This window comes from Notamacropus eugenii, chromosome 4 (assembly GCF_028372415.1).
Source record: "Notamacropus eugenii isolate mMacEug1 chromosome 4, mMacEug1.pri_v2, whole genome shotgun sequence".
NCBI classification, from domain to species: Eukaryota; Metazoa; Chordata; class Mammalia; order Diprotodontia; family Macropodidae; genus Notamacropus; species Notamacropus eugenii.
The window spans coordinates 107,439,484-107,460,772 of NC_092875.1; the positions used below are offsets into that span (position 1 = coordinate 107,439,484).

The window sequence follows — 21,289 nt, forward strand, 5'->3', positions numbered from 1 at the left end:
TTGTAAAATGGCCAAAAAGCTATCAAAGAGATGTAGAAAAATCGTCAAAATGATGAACTATAATCCATTACCTACCAAAAGAAAGTTTAATTGTTCATTTATTCATCATTCATTCATTCATTCTACTTATCTGCAAAAGTAAGATAAACTTTTACTAATCCAAAATGCTCAAATGTTAAAGGTTTTCAAAAAGAAACAACGGTAGGTAATGTGCCAGTAAAAATGGAAACTACATGGAGATACTACACAAATTAGAACTAGAGGTGAAGTTGACTTTTGGCTTTTTTTTTTTGTCTTTGCTTTAAACATCATTTCTAAATACATACCTTCTTTGTTAATTGCTTCAATCTTGGCAGGGTAATATCGGCAGTCTGTCCAACGTGCCAGAACTTCTTCTCCAGCTTTAAAGTCCTATTTTAGACAACTTTAATGATTAATAACTTGAGTAAAAAATAAAGACATTTCTTTTTTTAAAAAAGTCAAGTTTTGTTGTGAAATCTAATACAATTCTTTTTTAAAAAATTACATAGCTACCAAAAGGAAGGAGTATATCAGTTTGTTACTTACAAAAAATTCTTCCTCATCTTTCAGTCCTTCTTTTCTTAGTGCTGGTCTTTCTAAGGGTCGCAATCTATTGCTATCCCAGTAAATCCACTCATCATAACGATGACTCCAGCGTTCAAAATGGACCAACATCTTACCCTCCTCATAGTCTATTTTTTCAATTCTTGATGGGTACCTTAAACAATAAAAGGAACGTTTGATACTACTAATTTTCTTAAATTTGTTCCTTCAAGTCATGAAGCAAGTTGCTGCACCTAAAAAGAATTTTTTATCAATAAAAATAAAAAGATGTCATGACAATCTCAATAGTGGTGACCAGTGGTTTTGCCTTATACTAAAATCCATAATCCAAGTCAGTCCCGTAAAAACAATGAAAGCAACTAACTCATCTCTTCTTCACTATATAATTCTCTTACCAAAAACATTATTAGATTTTTCAAATTAAAGTATAAAGCAATATGAAAAAGGATCAATAAAAACAAAGAGTAGATGTCTCAAGTTGACCTCATATTACAGCTAGTTTCTGATAAATACAGAATCTGTTTTTCCTATATGGAGTGATAACTTTAAATCCAAACTCTAATGGACACTTTTATATCCTAGTTGGAAAACAGAGACAACTATTATTTATTGTAATCATGCTATAACAGGCTTACGTATGATATTATGCTTCAGAGCTACAAATTTAAATCCATGAACAAGCAGAAGGTTCTAATCCTGTGCTTCCTTCTATGTCATTACATAAAATTCTTCAAAACAAATTCACATGAACAATAAAATTTGATGGCATATCTTTATTGAATGTGAAGAATCATTTTATTGGTTTTTAAATAATCTTTTTCTGGTGAGAGTTCATGGCTATGAATCAGGCTGCCCATATTTTCAACAGAATCAAAAGCACATGAACCACAGGGCAAGAGAAAGATACATGCAGTATATCACAAATACTATCACCAGAAATAGAGATATTATGGGAGACATATGATCATAAGGTTAGCCAGTAACTGAGAAAGAATAAGAGTCAAAAAAGACCAAGTCATGCACTACTACACATGAAATATCAAATACAAAAAAAAACAAAACAAAAAAGCCTTGCAGCAAGCTGGGTTTGATCACTGTTTTGATTACAATCCTTAATTTCTGACCTTATTTCAAAGCTGTTTTAGTTAATTTTGTTGTCCTTACATGAACAATTTTGCTCCTAGTTCTAGTCATCATACTGCTCACTTCATTTTGTATCAGGTTGATAACTACCCACTGTTCTCTGAAATTATCTTTTGTCTTTTCTTATGGTACAATACTTCATTTTATTCATATACTGAATTTGTTCAGCCATTCCTCAATTAATGGGTACTCTCTTAAGATTCTGGCTTTCTGCTTCTCTTTTTCCCCCTTTTAATTTCCTTTTTAGGATTAGGAAGTTTGTTTTGCTTGCAACACAGAGCCTGACAAATAGAAGGCACTTAATAAAAACTTGTTGAATGACTCTCCAGTATTATCTTCCCTTTTAGCTTCACCTACCATCCAACTTTACCCTGTCAGTCCCTGCTTGTTTCTGTTTTTTTTTTATTTAGTATTTCTAAACCAAAATCTGTGTGATTCAACCTTCCTTTGTACATTTCAGGTGAGAGATTCATCTGAAGCCTATTTTCCCCTACCCTTTATTCCATGCTTACATACACTTCATACACAAATTTTAGAGACATCTCTACTCCAAATGTTCATCTAGACTATTTGTGCCCAACCTGTAGTAAAGCATTTCAAGTTCATACTGGTCTGATCAGCTACAGTTGGTCACACTGTATCATTGACTCCAACATAGTGATGACTCCAACATAGTGATGTCATTTTGTTCCTCTTTGAGAATGAAAGACAACAACCAGCACTTCATCTCACATATACCAATTATGAGAAAAATCAAGTTCCATCTCCCTTTTCCTCCATTCTACAATAATGTATTCTTGTTACTCTTCCTTGTCTTTCTCCTATTAAAACTCAGAACAAAATCACTCCATTTGCAAGACCTATTTTTCTCAACTATATCAATACCTTTTGAAAATATTAAAGATTTGAAAGAAACTTATTTCTCTATCCCAAATAGAACGTTAGTACTGCATCATACAGCTCCTAGTTATTTCAATAAATTTATCTTTCTAGGTTTCTCTGGACTCTAGTACTTGAGATTTCCTACTCAGGTCTACTCTTTTCATAAGAAATACTTCAAATTCCTATATTAAGTCACAGATATGTTTTCTCCCTGAAGGGTACTTCCTCAGTATCAGCTTTAGGGAAATTGTTCTTGATTGCAAGCTTTATCCTTTTTGCAATATTGTACTCCAAGATCTCCTTTCATTAAAAATAAAAAGTTAGGTATTACTATGATACTAACTGCACTTCCCTTGTTACTTAAACTGCTTCTTTCTGAATATTTACAGTATTTTTCGTTATCTGGAGTTTTGCATTTTGGCTATGACACTCCTGGGACTTTTCCTTTTGAGATTTCTTTCAGGAGGGGACCAACAGATTCCTTCTATTTTTGCTTATTCTGTTTCTAATGGATTTGGACAGCTTTATGATTTCTTGAAATATAAACATCTAGGAAATTTTTAAAATCATGGTTTTCAAGGAGTCCAATTAATTCCTAAATTATCTCTGTTTGGCCCATTTCTCGGATCTGTTATTTCTGGTATTAGATAGCTTACATTTTCTTCTATTTTTTTAAACCTTTTGATTTTACTTTTAATAAATTTCACTAAGTTATTAGTTTCACATATTCTGGTATACAGGGAATATGATTCTTAGGTAAGGCTTATTATTTCTTTGAGGCAATTCTTCACTTTCCTTCTAAGGCTTTCTTTCAGAGCTTTTAATTTTTCACCTCTTGCTTCAGGTCTTCTTAGGTATTCATGTAGTCCTTGTGAGAAATCCATTTTTTTTTCCCCTTTGAGACACTACTTGCTCTTGTTACAAAGTTACTCATTGGCTCTTTTTTGGAAGACCTCTAGAGCTGCAGTAAGTTTGCATTCCAGCTGATATTTTCTTTAACTTACTCACCTTTTCTATTTAAATTTTTAGATTAGTATTTAATGTCAGGGCCTGCTTTGTATTTCAATGGGATGGTCAACCTTGTCTGCTTTCACCCTGAGTATTCATGCTTACTTTTAAATCCTGAGATTACGCCCTTCACTCCCTGGATCTTTTAGATACAGAGCATTAGATCTTCAGCACCCTCTACGACATCTCTAGGAAGGGATCTCAGACACTCTGGCCCTGAGGTGTCAAAGATTGAGTCTCTCCACTATTATCACTGCCACTCCTGAGCCTTCTAAAGTGCTCATCTTAGGACTTTCTGATCGACCTGCTTTCTGACCTCCTTAGGTCTTTCTCATGTGACCCTCCGCTTCTACTGTCCCCAGAGAGCCTTGTGGGCTACATATGCCTCTATACATCTCTAGAAGAACTGGGAGGCTCAATTTATTGCATGGGTTGGCACTAGTTTTTCTGGATGACCTCTTCCCTGTTGCCTACAAGCTTCTGGCTGACTTTTTTAAATGTAGTTCTGAGGTAGAAGAAATCATTCAGTATAGTTTCTCAATGAATTCGATATATTATTCAGTACGATATTATGATATGAATGTCAGTTTTTTGCTGAAGTATGAATATGGAAACTGGGAAGCCTATCTCCTGTTCAGGAAATCATTTTAGTTTCATCAGTCTCAAAGGGAAAAACTTTGTATAATAGAAGCATTCACAAGTTCTTTTTCTATAAAGTTATGCTTCGATGCTGGGGATGGAAGCTCAATTCCAGGTGGACAGTCTCGGGCGGGTAAAGGTGGGAACTTCTAAATCTTAGAGTTCTCACGAGACCCCCCAGGAAACGACTGGGAATCGAGGTGAAGCGAGCTATCTCGTGTATTTCCGCCTCTTCCCATGAGAAACGTGATGGGAGAGAGCTCTCCCCGCCCTTGAGATTGTCCCGGATCTGGGCACACTATTGTTATCTAACAGCACGGTATTCAGATGCAAACTATGCTGCTGAAGAGTTTAAGTAGGATCAGGAAAGCCTGAAAGTTCTCTTGGGCGGAGGGGCGCGGAGCGGTGAGGACAACAAGGCTCCGCTTTTCCTCTCTCCTCTCTCCCCTCCCCCTCTCTCCCCGCTTATACTTCTACTTCCAATCTCTTATTGTAAGATCTTTGCCTCCTTGGGAGATTCTTCGCTCCCTCCTAAGGAAGAATTCCCCTGCACTTGTAACTAGACCCTGAAATAAAGCTCAACCCTTGTTCGACTCTGGAACGTCCTTTCTCTCATACGAGCATCCGGTTTGGCCAACTGAAGACCTCGGGATAGAGGTAAGGGAAGACTCGGGTAGCCCACAGGCCTCTAGGCCTGGCACTTCTCCAATAAAATGGTGTCTGGAGGGAATTATTTACATTACCTGCTTTGACTGTACATGAATAGAGTATAAGGTTTTTTTTTTTAAACACAAGACGTATTGGTAGAAGGAAAAATGAATTCATTCTTGCCTAATATGAATTTGGGCACTGACTGTTGATTGGTTTCAGTTCCACAGTTCCCTTAATTACCTGGGAAAAAGTGTGAGGAGGCAATAGGTCTAGAGAATATAGACTGTATAAAATAGGGTCCTACATGAGGAAAATGTAAACTGAAACAAGAATTTGGTTTAACATTAGCATTAATATCCAAAAATGATACATGGATAGAGGAGATGTGAAGGACAGGGAGAGCTACATGGTTTACATCCTCAAAAGAAATGTTTTACAAAAGACTCTTTTATCATCTGCTAAGCAAAAAACATCACCAACTACCCAGAAGAACTCCATATCATCCTCTAATGAAAGGATTGTTTTGGGTACTATCAACTCCTATAATCATAGAAAAGGAAATGAGAGTTATTTCAAGTTTATCTTTCTTCCTTTTGCACCTTCATCATCAACAATGGCACTCCACATTGAACACTTATTTTATAGTAGTACTTTAGCAAATGGGTTCTATCAATTTAGAACATTTAACAAAAATAGGTTGTTTTAAATACTATTATATTAGTTTTACAGTTTCCTCACATATAAAACTAAAATTTCTTCTGTAGAAATGGAGAACTTCTACGTATGTAACAACAACTGCCATTTCATAGCACTTTAAAAGTGAAAATTGAGGTTGGAAGAAGTTATGTGACTAGCCCATGCTCATAACAGCTTGTAAATACCTGGGGTAGAATTTGAAAACCAAAGATATACGCTGATGAATCACCTAATTAACTACATAGGAAAAACCAAGTGGATGAAGAAAACTTGTTGTCCAGGCAAAAGACAGTTGGTTGAATAACCCATAGAGGTGATTCATCAGCGTATATCTTTTGGGCAGATGCTATGCATGGACAATGAGCTGAGCTTAAAATTGAACAGGAGGAAAATGGGCTGGATTCCCTTTAGAAATCACATATTTCATGATTATCAAGCTTCCCCCTAAGGAGAAAACCCATTGTTTTAACAACATTATTTAGGTGATGCTACATGGCTATGAGATATGGAATACCATAATTTTTGAAAAATTAAAGCTGAAGGTAATCCAGATAATAAAAGCACTATTATAGTGATCTACTATATTGGGGTCATCTCAATAAGACATTGTTAATTCTGAAATGTGAATAACACTCAGCTAATAATTTGAAGCTGCCAATCCATATTTTAAATACTACATAAATTGAAGATAAAAGAATCACAAATTTTAAAAGCGGAGAAGGACCTCTGAGAGGATCTAGTCCAATGCTCAAATTAAAAATGCCCAACTTCACACAACTACTAAGTGATTGGGCCAGGTCTATAACTGAGACCTTTTGACTCATTCCAGTTCTCTTTTACTATACCTTGATATTTCATTAAAACTTTCTTAATCTGAGAGACAGAGCCAAAAAGGCAGAGTAACAGCACAGACTTGCTAGAGCTTTCCCCACAAACTCAGCCAAATACCTGTAAAAAATGACTCTAAACAAATTCTGGAGCTGCATAACTCACAGAATGATGGAGTGAAGCAAATCTCCAGTCCAAGATTTCTTGGAAGATTGATGGAAGCATCTACTGCATCACATTGGGAGCAGAGCGCAGTCCAATAAGTGCCATGCCAGCATAGACTAGACCTGAGCAGGCCTCGTGGGGGACTGAATCTCTAGCACCTGTGGTTGCTTCCAGACTTCATGACCCTAAAACGCTGAGGACAAGTTGAAAAGTCAGTGGAAAAAACTTGTGGGACCTGTGTAAGAGAGGAAAGTGGTCCAGTCCCAGCCACAGGGTGGTAGAGGGGTGGAGAGGAGGGCAAAGCCACAGCAGCAACAGGGGCAGAGACAGCGATTGTTTTTGGAGCTCTAGGCCCACAGATTGTGGGAAGATCTAGTGGCTGACAGTACACCTCCCCACCCTCACTGGAACAGAGAACTACCTTGACAAGGAGCTCAAAAGTCAAGTAAATATCTGAAGAAATGAGCAAAAATCAGAAAAAGAATTAGACTATAGAATCTTACTTTGGTGACAAGGAAGACCAAAACATACAACCAGAAGGAGACAACAAAGTCAAAGCTCCTCCATCCAAAGCTTCCAAGAAAAATATGAATTGGTCTCAGGCCATGGAGGAGCTCAAAAAGGATTTTGAAAATCAAGTAAGAGAAGCAAAGCCAAGATTTGGAAGAGAAATGAGAGTGATGCAAGAAAATCATGAAAAATGAGTCAATCGCTTGCTAAAGAAGACACAAAAAAATGCTGAAGAAAATAATACTTTAAAAAATAGATTAACCCAAATGGCAAGAGATCCAAAAAGTCAATGAGGAGAAGAATGCCCTAAAAAGCAGAAATGGCCAGATGGAAAAGGAGGTCCAAAAGCTCACTGAAGAAAATAATTCCTTAAAGATTAGAATGGAGGAGATGGAAGCTAATGATTTTATGAAAAATCAAGAAATTATGAAATCAAAGGAATGAAAAAATAGCAAACAATGTAAAATAACTCATTGGAAAAACAACTGATCTGGAAAATAGATCCAGGCAGGATAATTTAAAAATCTGCGGACTACCTGAAAGCCATGATCCAAAAAAGAACCTAGACATCATCTTTCAAGGAATTATCAAGGAAAACTGCCCTGATATTCCAGAACCCGAGAGTAAAAGAGACATTGAAAGAATCCACCAATCGCCTCCTGAAAGAGATTCCCAAAAGGAAACCTTTTAGGAAAACTTCTTAATTTGAAGGCTGTGAAATTATAAAGACAAGATGGCCCCCAAGAAGAGATATGAGAAGATACCTCTACCCACTCATTCTCAGAGATTGGCATGGGGTGGGGTAGGTGGTCCACTGGTATGGATCACAGCATATAAAGTATTAACATACTTTTTTCAATGTGATTGCTTTTGCTGATTTTTTTCCCCTTTTCTTCCTCATTTTGTTTATTCTTTTAAAGAAGTCATTTATCATATCGGATGGCTCTCCAAGAGGGGCAAAGAAAGAATACAAGAGAGAACTAAAACAAGGCTAAAAATAAAAGATATCAATAAAAAATATATTTTTAAACCTTATGTGTTAAATATAAAATAACTATATGATTCACCGGCAAGATTTTAACGATATCCTGTTTATGAATTACAAATTTTCCATGACCAAATCCTACAAATTCTTCCTTCTTAAGTGTTTCTCAAATTAGTTTCTTACCTTACATTTAACTCTACATCAGAATCTAGTCAGATTACAATCTTTTTGCCTTCTCTCTCTTCACTCTAGTCTGCATATAAGTAGTTAGGAATGTTCTTTTTAACCAGGAATTAATCATGTGACTTTCCTTTCAAGAATCCTGCATTAACTCTCAATGTCTTCCAAATAAAATTTAAATTTTTGCAGAATTTAAGGAGTTGAAATAAATGACATATTTTTCCTCTTCTGCCATCCAATGACTCTCAATTCATACTTTCTGTTCGACCTGGTACCTCCTTCCTCAGATTTTGTATTTTGTTATCTCTTTTGAAAACTTTCCATCCTCTCTACTAATTCATATTTCTTTCACATCCAGCATTTTGTTCAGGATTCATCAACTTCTTAAAGTCTTTCTATATTAATTCCATCATTCTACTCACTTAACTATAACATTCAACCCTAACAATCTTTCCTCTTCTCAAGCCCCCTTAATCTTAAATCCTTAACATTCAAGATGTTTCAAGGATATCTAAGTCCCTAAGTGTAAGAAATCCTTCCACAGGTACAAAATGCCACCTACTCCACATTTCAGTAGATATCACCTTTATAACTTGACAGAGCTGAAAAAGAAAAATACTACATGGCAGCCAAACTGCTGAAAAAAAGCTTTTATGACCTTAGCAAGGCTAGTCCTGGACTGACAGCTTGTCAGTAAGGTCCCTTAGGATAAGAACTGTTATGTGTATCTCTAGTACCTAGTACAATGCCTTGAGCAAAATACATACTTAAATGTTTGTTGCATCGTTATTAAACTATCTCTTGTCAGGCATGCACTCAAATCCTTGCAAACTAAGTATGATTACTACAGTAAGGCAGCAAACTATCATGATCTTATAAGTTTACAACATGATTTCTCCATAGTCCTGTGAGGTAAGTATTGAAAGTATTATTATCTACTTCCAGATGAGGAAAATAAGGCACAGAAAAGCAGATTTCTCCAAAGTCTCATAACCAGGAATTATGAGAGCTAGACCTCAACCTGGTCAGATCTTTGACCTCTGAATGCTATTCTATTTATAATATAGCACTTCATCTCCATAGGGCCTATGAGAGCCTGACCTCCACTGACAAGGCCTTCAAGAATTCCCTGTCATGATAATGCATTAGAAAATGCTATCTGCTGAGTAACACTTGACTGCTGAACACAAATTCCACAAAATGCAACATTTAAGAATCTACAAACTGCAAGACACTATTGTAGATGGTAGATATATAAAACTAGATAAAATATACTCAGCCTTTGCTATCAAGAAATTTATACTGAAATAATAACAGTATTCAAGTAATAATAATACCAGGAAGAATATAAGTGAAAAAGGGAGGGTTAAGAAAAGTACTATGAGAAAGATGAAGGAGAGATTTTTTTTTTTCACTAAGTCAGGGGTGGATGTTATGGTTCAGGAAGTCTTCAGAGACCTGTCAGCACCTAAGTACAGTTTTGAAGGAAGGGTGGGGCTTCAAACAGCTAAAGATCATAGGATCATATTCTGAGAGACACAAAGAACTTTTGGGAAGAATAAGACCAACTCCAAAATTGGGCAGTTAAGGAAATTAAAACACAGAAAGATTAAAAATGACTTTCCATAGGTCACATAGCTTAGTAAGAAGCTGAGAATTTAAACTCAAGTATTCCTAACTTCAAGTACAGTGACTTATCCATTAACCAAAGTGCTTTGGGAACAAGGAAAAGGAAACTAAATCATTCTAGGTATGTAAAGGCACAAAGACAGACGATGGCTCTTATGGATTGAGTGACACTGGTCAGAATCAAGAAAATTCAAGAGTAGTATACAATGATAAAAAGGTAAATAGGAGAGTGGCAGTGAAAACCTTGAATGCTACTGTGGGAATGAGGAAATCACTAAAGCTCTGAGTAGAAAACAAGGACAGAGTAGGACATTAAGAAGATTATCTCAGCTTCAGGGTTAAATTGGAGAGGGAACACAACCAGATAAGAGACTATTCTAACACATTTAAGTGAAGTCAAAGCCAGAATTACATTATATTTGATAAGAACATACTAAATGCCACATGTGTGTATACATGTATGTATGTATGTAATGGGCACTTTACTAGGCACCGGGAATACAAAGACACACAAATGAGATTCCCTTTCTTCTAGGAGTTTACATCCTCCCAGAAGATGAAGAGGATACAACACATAAACAGAGAAGCAAATGGATAATCAAAACTCCAAAGGGAGAAGGAAAACTATTTTAGAAAGCCTGTGCAAAGGTAAGAAGGATGGTGACGAAATGCCATGTACACAGGGGAACAACAACTACTCTAATTTGGCTGAACAGAGTACATGAGAGGAAGTAATGTAAAGATAGCCTGGAAAGATGGGCTGGAGTCAGGCTGTCAGAGGCTTTAAATACCAAACAGATCAATTTGTATTTTATTATGGGAGCAAAAACTAAAAGCTTCTTAAGCAAGAGAGTGATACAGCCAGACTTACGCTTTATGAATATCAAATTTATAACTGTATGGAGGATGGATTAAAGAAGGAATAGACTAGATACAAACAGCTCAAATTAGGGGACTCCTGCATAATCAATCTGAGAGGTGATAAGGGTCTTAACTGTGGTGTTTGTGGTAAGAAGAGAAAAGGGAACTGGTATCAGAGAAGTGACAAGATTTGGCAATTGACAAGATATGAATGTGGGAGGATAAGAGTTGAGGATGACTCCCTGGTTTAACACCTGGGTGCTGGAAAAATGGCAATACCTTTTGACAGAATGAGGAAAGTCACCAGGAGGTAAGAGTATAGGGTAAGAGCAAAAGTTCAGTTTGGCATATGGTAAATTTGAGATACTTATGGAACATTCTAAGGGAGATGCCCCGCAGCAGCTGAAGATGCAGTACTAGAGTCAAGGGATGAGGATCAAATATTGCACAAGAAAGTGAGCTAAATCCAAGAGAAATAACGACCCAGGAAGTTATTGTTTGTATAGGGACTACGGAATTGATATGACAGACTATTAAGGAAGAATCAAGAGGGCTTGGTAACTGAAGGAATAGGAGCAGGGAAAGTATTCAAGATAACCGGTCGTTTAAGTTTGGATAACTGGGAGGGTTGTACCATCAAAAGAAATAAAATTAGGAAAGAGATCTTATGGAAACACTCAAGAGAGCTCAATTTCAGATATGCTGGGTCTGAAGTGCTGGCTGAATATTCAGGTAGCCAGTTGAAACTACAGGACTGGAACTTTTTGGGAAGAGACAAAGGGCTGATAAATTGATTATATTTTTAAAAGGAATAGCAAATTGTACTTTTCAGTTTCGTATACAATCATCCTTTTTTTCTATCTTACTATGTCATGGAAATGCTTGCTTTATTTAAGTTCAGAATAATATAAAATTTAAAATTAAATTAAAAATTAAAAAAAGAGACAAAGGGTAGAGACACAGATCTATGAGATTTTCAATAGAGGTGATAAATCAAGAAATGAAAGTTGATAAATCTACCAATGGCCAAGGCACAGAAGGTCAGAGAATGCCCACATTTTAAGGGGCAGGAAAATGGAAAGCCAACAGAAGGAAAGAGAAATAAGAAATTTAGGAAGAGAACCATGAGACTGTAGTTTTACTAAAGCCAAGAGAACAAAGAATATCAGAATTAGAAATTCATCAAGTGTCAAATACAGATGCAGACAATAAAAAGGTCATTAGTTTTATAAGAGATATTCAGGCCCCTGGAGTAAAGTGGTAGGGATAGAAACCAGACTGAAAGAGGGAAACAGGCTTAAGAAAGTGATGAGACAGTCATCATACGTACATTTATTTTTCTAGAAGTCTCACAGTGTACAGGGTAAAAGAGAAAGACAAGGAAACAAAAGAAAGGGGACAACAAAGTCAACTGAATATTATGTTTTGTTTGGAAGGAAAGTGGAACCTTGAACATAGGCTAATGGGAAGAAGAAGTAGAATAGAATGAGAGTGATAATGCATGAGAAAGGTAAAGACTGCTGGAACAAGGTCAAGGAAAATATCAAAGGGAAAAGAATAGATGGTGTAATAGAAATGAAGTTCACCTCATCCTCTTAACACTGAAGAGAAGGAGAGAGGGCACTGTTAGACTTAAAAAGAGGAAAGTAGAGAGTAGGGGGAGGGTCATATCAGAGAATCACTCTCTTCTATTAAAGATAGAAGGCTACTTGCTGAGAATAAGAAGTGTGCATTTGGGGATATGAAAAGTTCTGGAACTAACTGCTTCTCTTCTATATTATGCTATAAATTTGTCAAAAAACAACAACTTTATTTTAACTTTTTAAAAAATCCTTACGATATTATAGCACTACGAAAACTATAGCCGCTCATTTTTTTGGATTCAATCGTATTTCTAGCGAGAATAAAATACTAGCACAGGTTATACTTTTGTTTACATAAGGAATCTGAAAACAGTTATCAAATTCTATAAATATCCCCTTCAAGAAAATAAATGACAAGTATGGGCAATCTCTCTTCTTTTTAGTGTGTCTTTAATGTTTTCCAAAATATCACAGTATCACATACTTATAAAGTGTCTAAATATGAAAAAAATATTTAAATTATCAAGTAAAGGGGAAAAAAACAGCACAATACATCAAAAGCACAATTACAGAAAATCAAGGAATGAATCAACTTTAAAATGCTTATGTTTCCAGTCTTTCAATCTTCTATTTTTTCAAAAAGCATGAAATCTAACATGCTGACTAACATTAAATTCTGCATACCTTTAGAAATCCAAAATGAATTAAATCCTTTATTTGAGTTTCTTTGCATGAGCTAAACTGTATTTGCCACAACTAAATAATCATTGTCAGAGTTTGTAGTATGCCCAAATCAATTGGTTTTATTTAACAAGCAGCCACTGGAAAGGTAAATTTTGTCAAAGTTAATTTTTATGTTTTTTTTTAAAAATCTAGCTTTCAGCAATGAGAAGAAATCAGACTTCTAAAGTATTTCTGAATGCTGAATATTTTAAGCAAAAACCATCACTTTTAGATGTTACCATTTAAATTTTCAGTCAAATCCAGCTTCACTTCCTAAATCCAGACACAAATTTAGAGATCTACCTGAACCCATTTTTCAATGATTATACTTCCACCTTGACATACCAGTGATTCTGAACCGCTCCTCTCTGCCAATGTTTAAACTCCATTCTCCAACCTCCAATGCCATTATTCCTTTATTCCCATCCCCACTCAACCTAAGCCCCTACCCCCACCCCAATCGTTCACTTTAAAGCTACCCAATACTTGCACTGTTCTCTCTGGAAAAACTAGCAGACTAGCTTGCATTTTAAACCTGTTCCTTTATTGTTCCTTCCATCTTCTTGTGCTCACTGAGACCTGGGTCTCTCCTGAACAGCTTCCCTGGCTACCCTTTCCAGTTCCAGCTGTACATTCACTCATAATCATCAATTCACTAGCTGTGGTGGGAAGTCAGAATATTCCTCACTCCACCTTTATCACTTCCAGGCTCTCCTACTACCCCTATCACTCAATAATAACCTCTCCTCCTCACTCAAGATTCTGGTATCTATTTACTAAAGTCTTTAGGACACTTTCTTTTCTATGAATTCAGTGACTGGCTCATGGTTTTTCTCTACTCTCCAACTTCTGCCCTCGTACTGGGGGACTTCAATATACAATATAGATAACTTCTTCAAACACCCTAACCTCAAGACTCCTCAACTTAGCCATTTTCTATGGCTTCTTCCATCCTACCAGTTTCACATAGGGATTTGTTACATCCTTGCCCTTGCCATCACCTACTATAAACATCCATGTTCTTAAACTCTAAAATTCCTTTATCTGATCATAATGTTGTCACCTCCCCTAATGTCTTGCAACTCCAAACTGTGTTCTCTGTCCTCATTTCATCCTCCAACTCTTCACCCCTGAGTTCTTTCCCAAATCACCAAATCCTACATAACTGCCATATTCTCTTCCCTTCCCCAGATGATCCCTTGCTGAACAAGTTCAATTCTACACTATCCTCTCTCTCCTTGTCCCTTTTCCCCACTAAAAATTTTGTCCCTTCCAAATCCCAGCTTTGGACTGCTTTCACTATTCACTGCCTTTACTCCTACTGTGCTGGTGAATGAAGCTGAAGAAAATCACAAAACCTTAACTGCTGAGTCCACGACAAATTTATGTTACATGATCTCAACTGGCCTTCCCTGCAGTAGGGCAACCCTTTTACAATTGCCTTAGTAATTCACTATACTGCTCACCACCATGATTCTTCTGAACTTTCCATTTCTGTTCAGAACCTCCCACAGTTCTTCTTCCCCTAATCCTCTTGAGAACCTTGCCTCATTTCACATCACTTAGATGTCTCTTCTTTCATTCATTTCACATGGGGAAATGGTCTATGTCTTTAGAAAGGCAAACCCCTGCACCTGCACAAGTAATTCCATTCCATCCAGTCCTTTCCAACAGATTACCCCTTCTATCACCCCTACTTTCTCACTATTCTTCAATTTTTTCCTGTTTAGTGGCTGCTTCCCTACTTCCTACAAATATGTCCATGTGTTCGCCCTCTATCCTCAAAAAACTTTGATTTGATCCTCCTCTGTCTCCTAGTCAGCAACCCATTCCTCCTCTTTTGTGGCTGAACATTTGAGAAGGCATCAATAATCACTGCCTTCATTTACCTCCCTCTTATGCTCTTAACTTTTCAGTCTGGCTTCTTACCTTATCATTCAACTGAAACTTCTCTCCAAAGTTACTAATGATCTCTTAGTTGCCAAATCTAATGGGCTTTTTTTCAATTCTCATCCTTCTACTTCTCTGTAGTCTTTGACACTACTATTTTCATTATGACACTGGTCTCTCTAGGTTTTCATGGTACTTCTCTTTCCTGGATCTCCTGTCAGACAGTTCCTACTGTCCCCTTTACTGGATCTTCATCCAGGTCACTCCTGCTAAATGTGAAGATCCTCCAAGACTCTGTCCTAGACTTTCTTCTTCTCCTTCCACACTATTTCTCTTAATCTCAGCAGCTCCTTTGGATACAATTATCATTTTTGTGTAGATGACTCTCTGGTCTATTTTTGTAGTTCCCTACCCTCTGTCCCAAACTCCAGTTTTGCATCTCCAACTCCCTATTGGACACCTCAAACTGGATGTTCCATAGACATCTTAAACTCAACACATCCAAATCCAAACCATTATCTTTCTCTTCAAAGCTCCTTTCTTCCTAACTTCCCTATTACTGAGGGTATTATCATCCCTACCACCCCCCAGCCCCCCGACACTCAGTCTCACAAACTAGATATCATCTTCAATTCCTTACTCTGTCAGTTCTCACATTCAATAAGTGGCCAAGTTCTGTCACCTCTATCTTTGTAGTATCTCACTTATTTATGTACCTTCTGTTCTCTGACACTGCCACCACCCTGGTGCAGGCCTTTTTCATCTCATACCTACACTATTGTAACAGCCCACTAGGTAGTCTTCTTGCCTCAGGTTGCTCCCCACTCCAATCCATCCTCCACTCCATCCTCCACTCAGCAATCAAATTGATCTTCCTAAAGTAGGTCTGACCAAATCATCCCCTCTTCCATTCAATAAATTTCAACTCTCCCCCTATTACTTCCAACATTAAATATAAAATCCTTTGTTTGGATATTAAAGCCATTTATTACCTAGCCCTCTAGACAAGTGAGGTTCTTTGACTGAATCCAAACTTCGCACAACAAATCCCCTTAATAAAAAGATTTGTTCTGTAAAACTTGGACTCCCATCAAAAGACTGCACCCACAGACCTAGAAGGCCACATGTGGCCTCAAGGTGCAGGTTCCCTAGCCCTAAGTCCTGGACCCTTCCTACCTTTCCAGTCTTTTTATACCTACTCCCCACTAACATTCTGCAATCTAGTGACACTGGTCTCCTTGTTTTTTTGTACACAATACTCCATTTCAATGGCTGTCCACCATGCCTGGAATGTTCTTTTTTCACAGCTTCCCTAGTTTCCTTCAACTCTCAACCAAAGTTACACATTCTACAAGAAGTCTTTCCCAGTGCCCCTTAATATTAGTGCCTTCCCTTTAAAACTAACCCCAGATTACCTTGACATATTTTGTTTGCATATAATTGTTTACATGTTGTTTCCCCATTAGACCAAGAGTTCCTTGAAAACAGGGACTGTTCTTTGCCTTACTTTGTATCCCAAGTTTAGCAAGTGCTTGGCACACAGTAGGCCCTTATAATAATAATATAATGGTAGTTCACTGACTGGATGCTAGCCTTGGCTAAGTTACAAGGTAGCTGTTACTAGAGAAAACATTTAATCTCTATGGGTCTCAATTTATTCATCCACAAATTGAAGGGGTTTGACAAATTATCTTCAAGGTCCCTAGAAATTATAAACCTAACATTTTTTTCCAAGTTCAGTCTCTTAAAATTTTATGTTTTTTCATGACCTTTTACTTCTGCATAATCAATATTAGGAGACCAAATGCTTTCTACTTTAAAACAATTACAATAAAATATACTATAAATATAACAGACTCTTCTTGTAGCCAAGAAGTGAAAACATATTATTGTTATGCAAAATTCTGTCCTTCCAAAATAAAGGACTCCTCTTGGTGTAGCTGCTTACATGAGAGAATATTTTGTTAGTGTGCTTCCCCACTGAGAAATCAAGCTCTTTCTTGTATAATATGGTAATCTAAAAATCTCATTGTGGCATAGAAGTGACCCTGGTTTCTAACAGTCTATGTCAGAGTGCTGAACTCTGGAAGGTCTTACAAAGTTGAGGTGGCTTATAAAGCTGACCAGAGTCCATCTCCATGTCTTTACTCTTTGAACGTTCAATAAGTTGAAGGTAGAACAAAACTCTTGAAAGGGTAATAATGAGTTTTGCTGGAGTATAACAAATGTTTCAACCAAACCAACTTTGGAGAATATTCAGTTATTAAAATCTGCATTTGGGAAGGGAGTAGTGACATCAAAGAACTGAGAGATCCTTTTAGTAACGAAAGAAAGAATTTCAGAAAAAAAGGTAAAAAATGAGAAATTGCATTGGCATTGGTTAAGATAGTCTTATACTAAACCTAATATGGATTTGGCAAATGGAATTCCATTTCTTTTTTTTCCGCACATTGTAGTGTGGATCCCAACTTGGTACAGATTCTAAATGGCCAAGATCTCTGAGATGAAGATTTGATTCTAGAACCACCCCAAAGATGTTCCTTAGAAGATTACCCTTAAGGTAGCCTGAATATCATCTTCTCTGCTGGGATGTTCTGGTTCCCTAAAACAATTATGATCTTATGTTGCACTGAATAATGCAGGATGTTTTTGAATTAAAGACAACACATACACATCAGTGGAGACAAGAGAGCACTATTGTTCCACCATCAATTCAATGACCATTCAAAAATTTGAGAATCTGTCTGTGTATACATGTGTTTGAGTACATCTCAAGTTATACTTTAAGGGCAGAATATATTCATGGACTTTTGAACAATCCTCTTTTTTCTTCTCTTACTGGCAAAAATAACTGGAAAGTGATTTTACACTCAAGCAAGTACCACTCCAGAAGTGTCTTTTTAAGTGTGTCCACCACACTTCACTCTCAAACTTTTTTTCACTTTACTTTTAAACTTACATAGATTGGTCAAAGAAATTTTTTTTCTTCCAATTTGGCATCATGCAGCTAGAGCCAGTAAAATAATACAAGACCTTAAAAGATTATTTAAAAGAAAAAAAAAAGTTTTGTTTTGTTTTTGTAAATCACCAAGTCCAACTTCCAAGTTATTTCTAGTATAAGAATTACTAAAAAGACTGAAAGTTCAATGTAATGAGCCAAGGATAAACTATTCTATGAACTCAAATTTACAATGGCACTGCACTACTTCTAACTATTCTTTTCTACTTTTTTTCTCACTCACTCCTGTTTTTCCTCTCTCTTCTAGTGTGCCTATTATACATTCATTTGCTAATCACTTATTCCGCATAACACTTTAAACACATAGTAGGTATTAAATATCTGTATAATTTTTTTCTATTCCCTATCTTTTTTTTCTTTCTTCCTCCTCTTCATATGCCTTTAGGTTTGAAGGTGCCTGGCATTTACTAAATGTTTATTGATCAACTGACTGATGTTTCATTACTTTAAAAAGGTTTTCCTTATTCCTACTCAGCCTACATTTTCTCAGTCTCCAAATAACTTTCAGTCCTATGCAAGCAAATCTTTCAAAAATGCACATTTGCAAATGTTCCATTACCAGTTCAAAAACTACAAATGTGTAGAAATAGCATTTGCCTGTTGAAAATTTAGGCTACTCTACCAAAAATGTCTAATTACTGATGTTCAAAAACATCTGCCAGCTTTAAATCTTTTTCATTCTTCTTCTGGTTAGAACTAGAAGGAAATTACATGGAATTATTCAGGCAAAAGTGGAAAAAGCATAAATTGTATGAATTTTATGTAACATACTTTCCAAAGTCCACTTGTATAGTTCTTAAATCATAAATTTGCTTACAATAAGGTATATTTTTATTAAAATAAGGACACATCAGAATTTAAATCCCCACTAAAGAAGACCTAATGGAATTATTTTCTTTATTTGAAAATTAGATAGAACCATGGAATTCCCCTACATAGTATGGGGTATATGAGCCATCACTAAAAATAATAACATACTGAATTACTTTTCAACTTAAAATTTTTTTAATGGGTTTCTGCCTTGAAAGATATTCATTTTCATCACACTGTTACCTTAGTTGATCAGAGAATTACAGAATCTAAGGTTGAAAACTGGTAGGGACCTTAAATGCCATTTAGTTCAAGTCTACACATTAATAAATAGGTATCAGAGTCTTTTGTTGTGTCCTAATATCAATTATTTTTCCTGATTCTCTTTCAACAATTTTTAATAAATGGGAGAAGAAGAACAACCAAGATTAAAGGAAGATGGGTGATATGTGTAGATGTTATTACATGTAATTGGTATCTGTTAAATAATTTGAATATTTGATATATCAAATTAATAGTCTTTACTCAGACTGAGAAAGATTTCAAGTCAGATGCTTTTAGAATAAATTTATGGACTTAGGAAATATAAATTAAAATACTCTACTCAAGAGACATCAAGGTTTACTGTTTAGTCAGGGTAGAAGATCCTCAATCATCCAAGATTAACCCATCAAACTGAGGCTGAATTACCTCCCAACTACTTATCTTTGATTATTATCTTTGATAATTGTTATAGCCATAATAAAATTTCAGACTTAGCTATAAAATATCTCAAAATATTAAAAGCAAATCACTGTCTAAAATTTAAAATATAGCTTCTAGAAGCCAGCATCTCCTTCTGATTGTGAAGAATATATAGCAAGGTCAGATGAAGCAACAAGGTAAAAAAACCCAACTTAGTCAAGTCTTTCTACTTGGTATCTCAGATTTGACTTAAACCAAATCTATCCTGAAAGTTAAAAAGCTTAATAACCTGAAAATTTTCTGCTCTTAAGTTTACCTTATTTATAGAGAACATTTTTCTTCTTTATAATCATAAAACCTTCTAGTAGGTTTTACGTAGTACTAAGTACTAGGACATTCAGTACTATAATCCCTGGTTAGTTTTGTAGGTCTTTTTTTCAGGATGACTACATGAAAGATGTATCCAGAAATAAAGTTTCTTAATACAAAGTGTAAACCTTTATCTCCCCTCAACTAAATATATTATAGGCACCTCGAAGAGATGGACTACATCCTAAATTTCTATTTCCCCAATATGTAAAATAGTGCTGAATATATGATAAGTAGTTAAAAACAGTTGCTGAGTTTAATTAGCATATCTGAAATAATTACAGCATAGTTTTGAGGACAGAAAGTTAAAAAACTGGGAAAAGTAATTATTTCAAGACATGTAGATAATCTAACTTTTGTTGCTACTTAAAGGATGGCAAAATACCTCAGGATTCAAATACTTTTATATGCTTTTATTGCTAGTGAAGCAACTACCAATAATAACAATTTATAATATCAAATGAAACAGCACATAACAAAAATGACATAGAACTTCTTTCATGTCTCACATCATAGTTAACAAATTATTAATGAACAGATGAACACCTAGCACAGAATGTTAGTTATTTGACTTTACTATCACTCAAGCATAAGAACTATTTTATTCAATACAACAAACATCTATTAAGTGCCTTCTGTGCCCAAGTCATTTTATTTGAAATTGTTGTTATGAAGTGCAAGTCCACATTGAGAAAAGTGTTAACTTTGACTGCAACTAAATAATTACATATGCCACTCTATTTTTTTTTAAATAAAAGACATCTCTACTTTTGGAGACATTATAAATATAAATACTGACAAAATTATATTTGTGAATTGAATAATCATGAAACAAAGCATAAAATCTATCCAAAACTTCATAAAAAGAAAAGTTAACTACATATATATGTGTGTATATATATATATGTATATTTATACACACACACGTATATATACATGTACAAAATACAATGTAGACTAAAGTTGTTGCCAACAGTAACTAACAAATCATCCATATTAGGTCTCTTCCAATTTCGAAAAGGTTACTCTGTCCAACTCAAACCTAGACTGGACAAAATGATCATATAAAAGCTAAAACAATTAGACTTTCACTATATTATTCTTAGCTATTACTATTTTAACTAAAGATTATATTCAGTCAAAATGAATGGATAGTAAAAGAATTAAATCAAAAACTGCATTAAGGGCATAAATTTTAATGATCCTATACAAAATCTACTAATAATTCCACTTCCTGAAAAGATTATAAAATGTTTTGGGTTTAGTTAAGACTTTTTTTCACCTTTACCCCAACAAATACAAAATCTAACATGAAATAGCTATTAACTTCAGAGGCTGGTTTTAAAATGTATTCTTTTTTGCTCCTTTTTAAAATCTTTTCCAACTAAAACAATTTTTTACTCCTCATTCAGTAAATATTTGGGCACCAAAAGTGAATATACATTAATG

The 21,289-nt window shown here is 35.5% G+C and overlaps 1 protein-coding gene across 25 annotated transcripts in view; it reads right to left on the bottom strand.

Annotated features, from left to right (window-relative positions):
- The window catches only part of PHF20L1 (PHD finger protein 20 like 1), a 124,683-nt gene that overhangs the window by 93,644 nt on the left and 9,750 nt on the right, over window positions 1–21,289 (bottom strand). For all 25 annotated transcript variants that reach the window (XR_011965738.1, XM_072603038.1, XM_072603027.1 and 22 more), the window contains exons 3-4: window positions 568–739; window positions 327–411 (exon numbers count right to left, since the gene is read on the bottom strand). Coding sequence is in view for 24 of the 25 variants with exons in the window: in XM_072603038.1 (XP_072459139.1) it covers window positions 327–411; window positions 568–739 (257 nt within the window). In the remaining variant the exon portion in view is untranslated. The remainder of the gene's footprint in view (window positions 1–326; window positions 412–567; window positions 740–21,289) is intronic.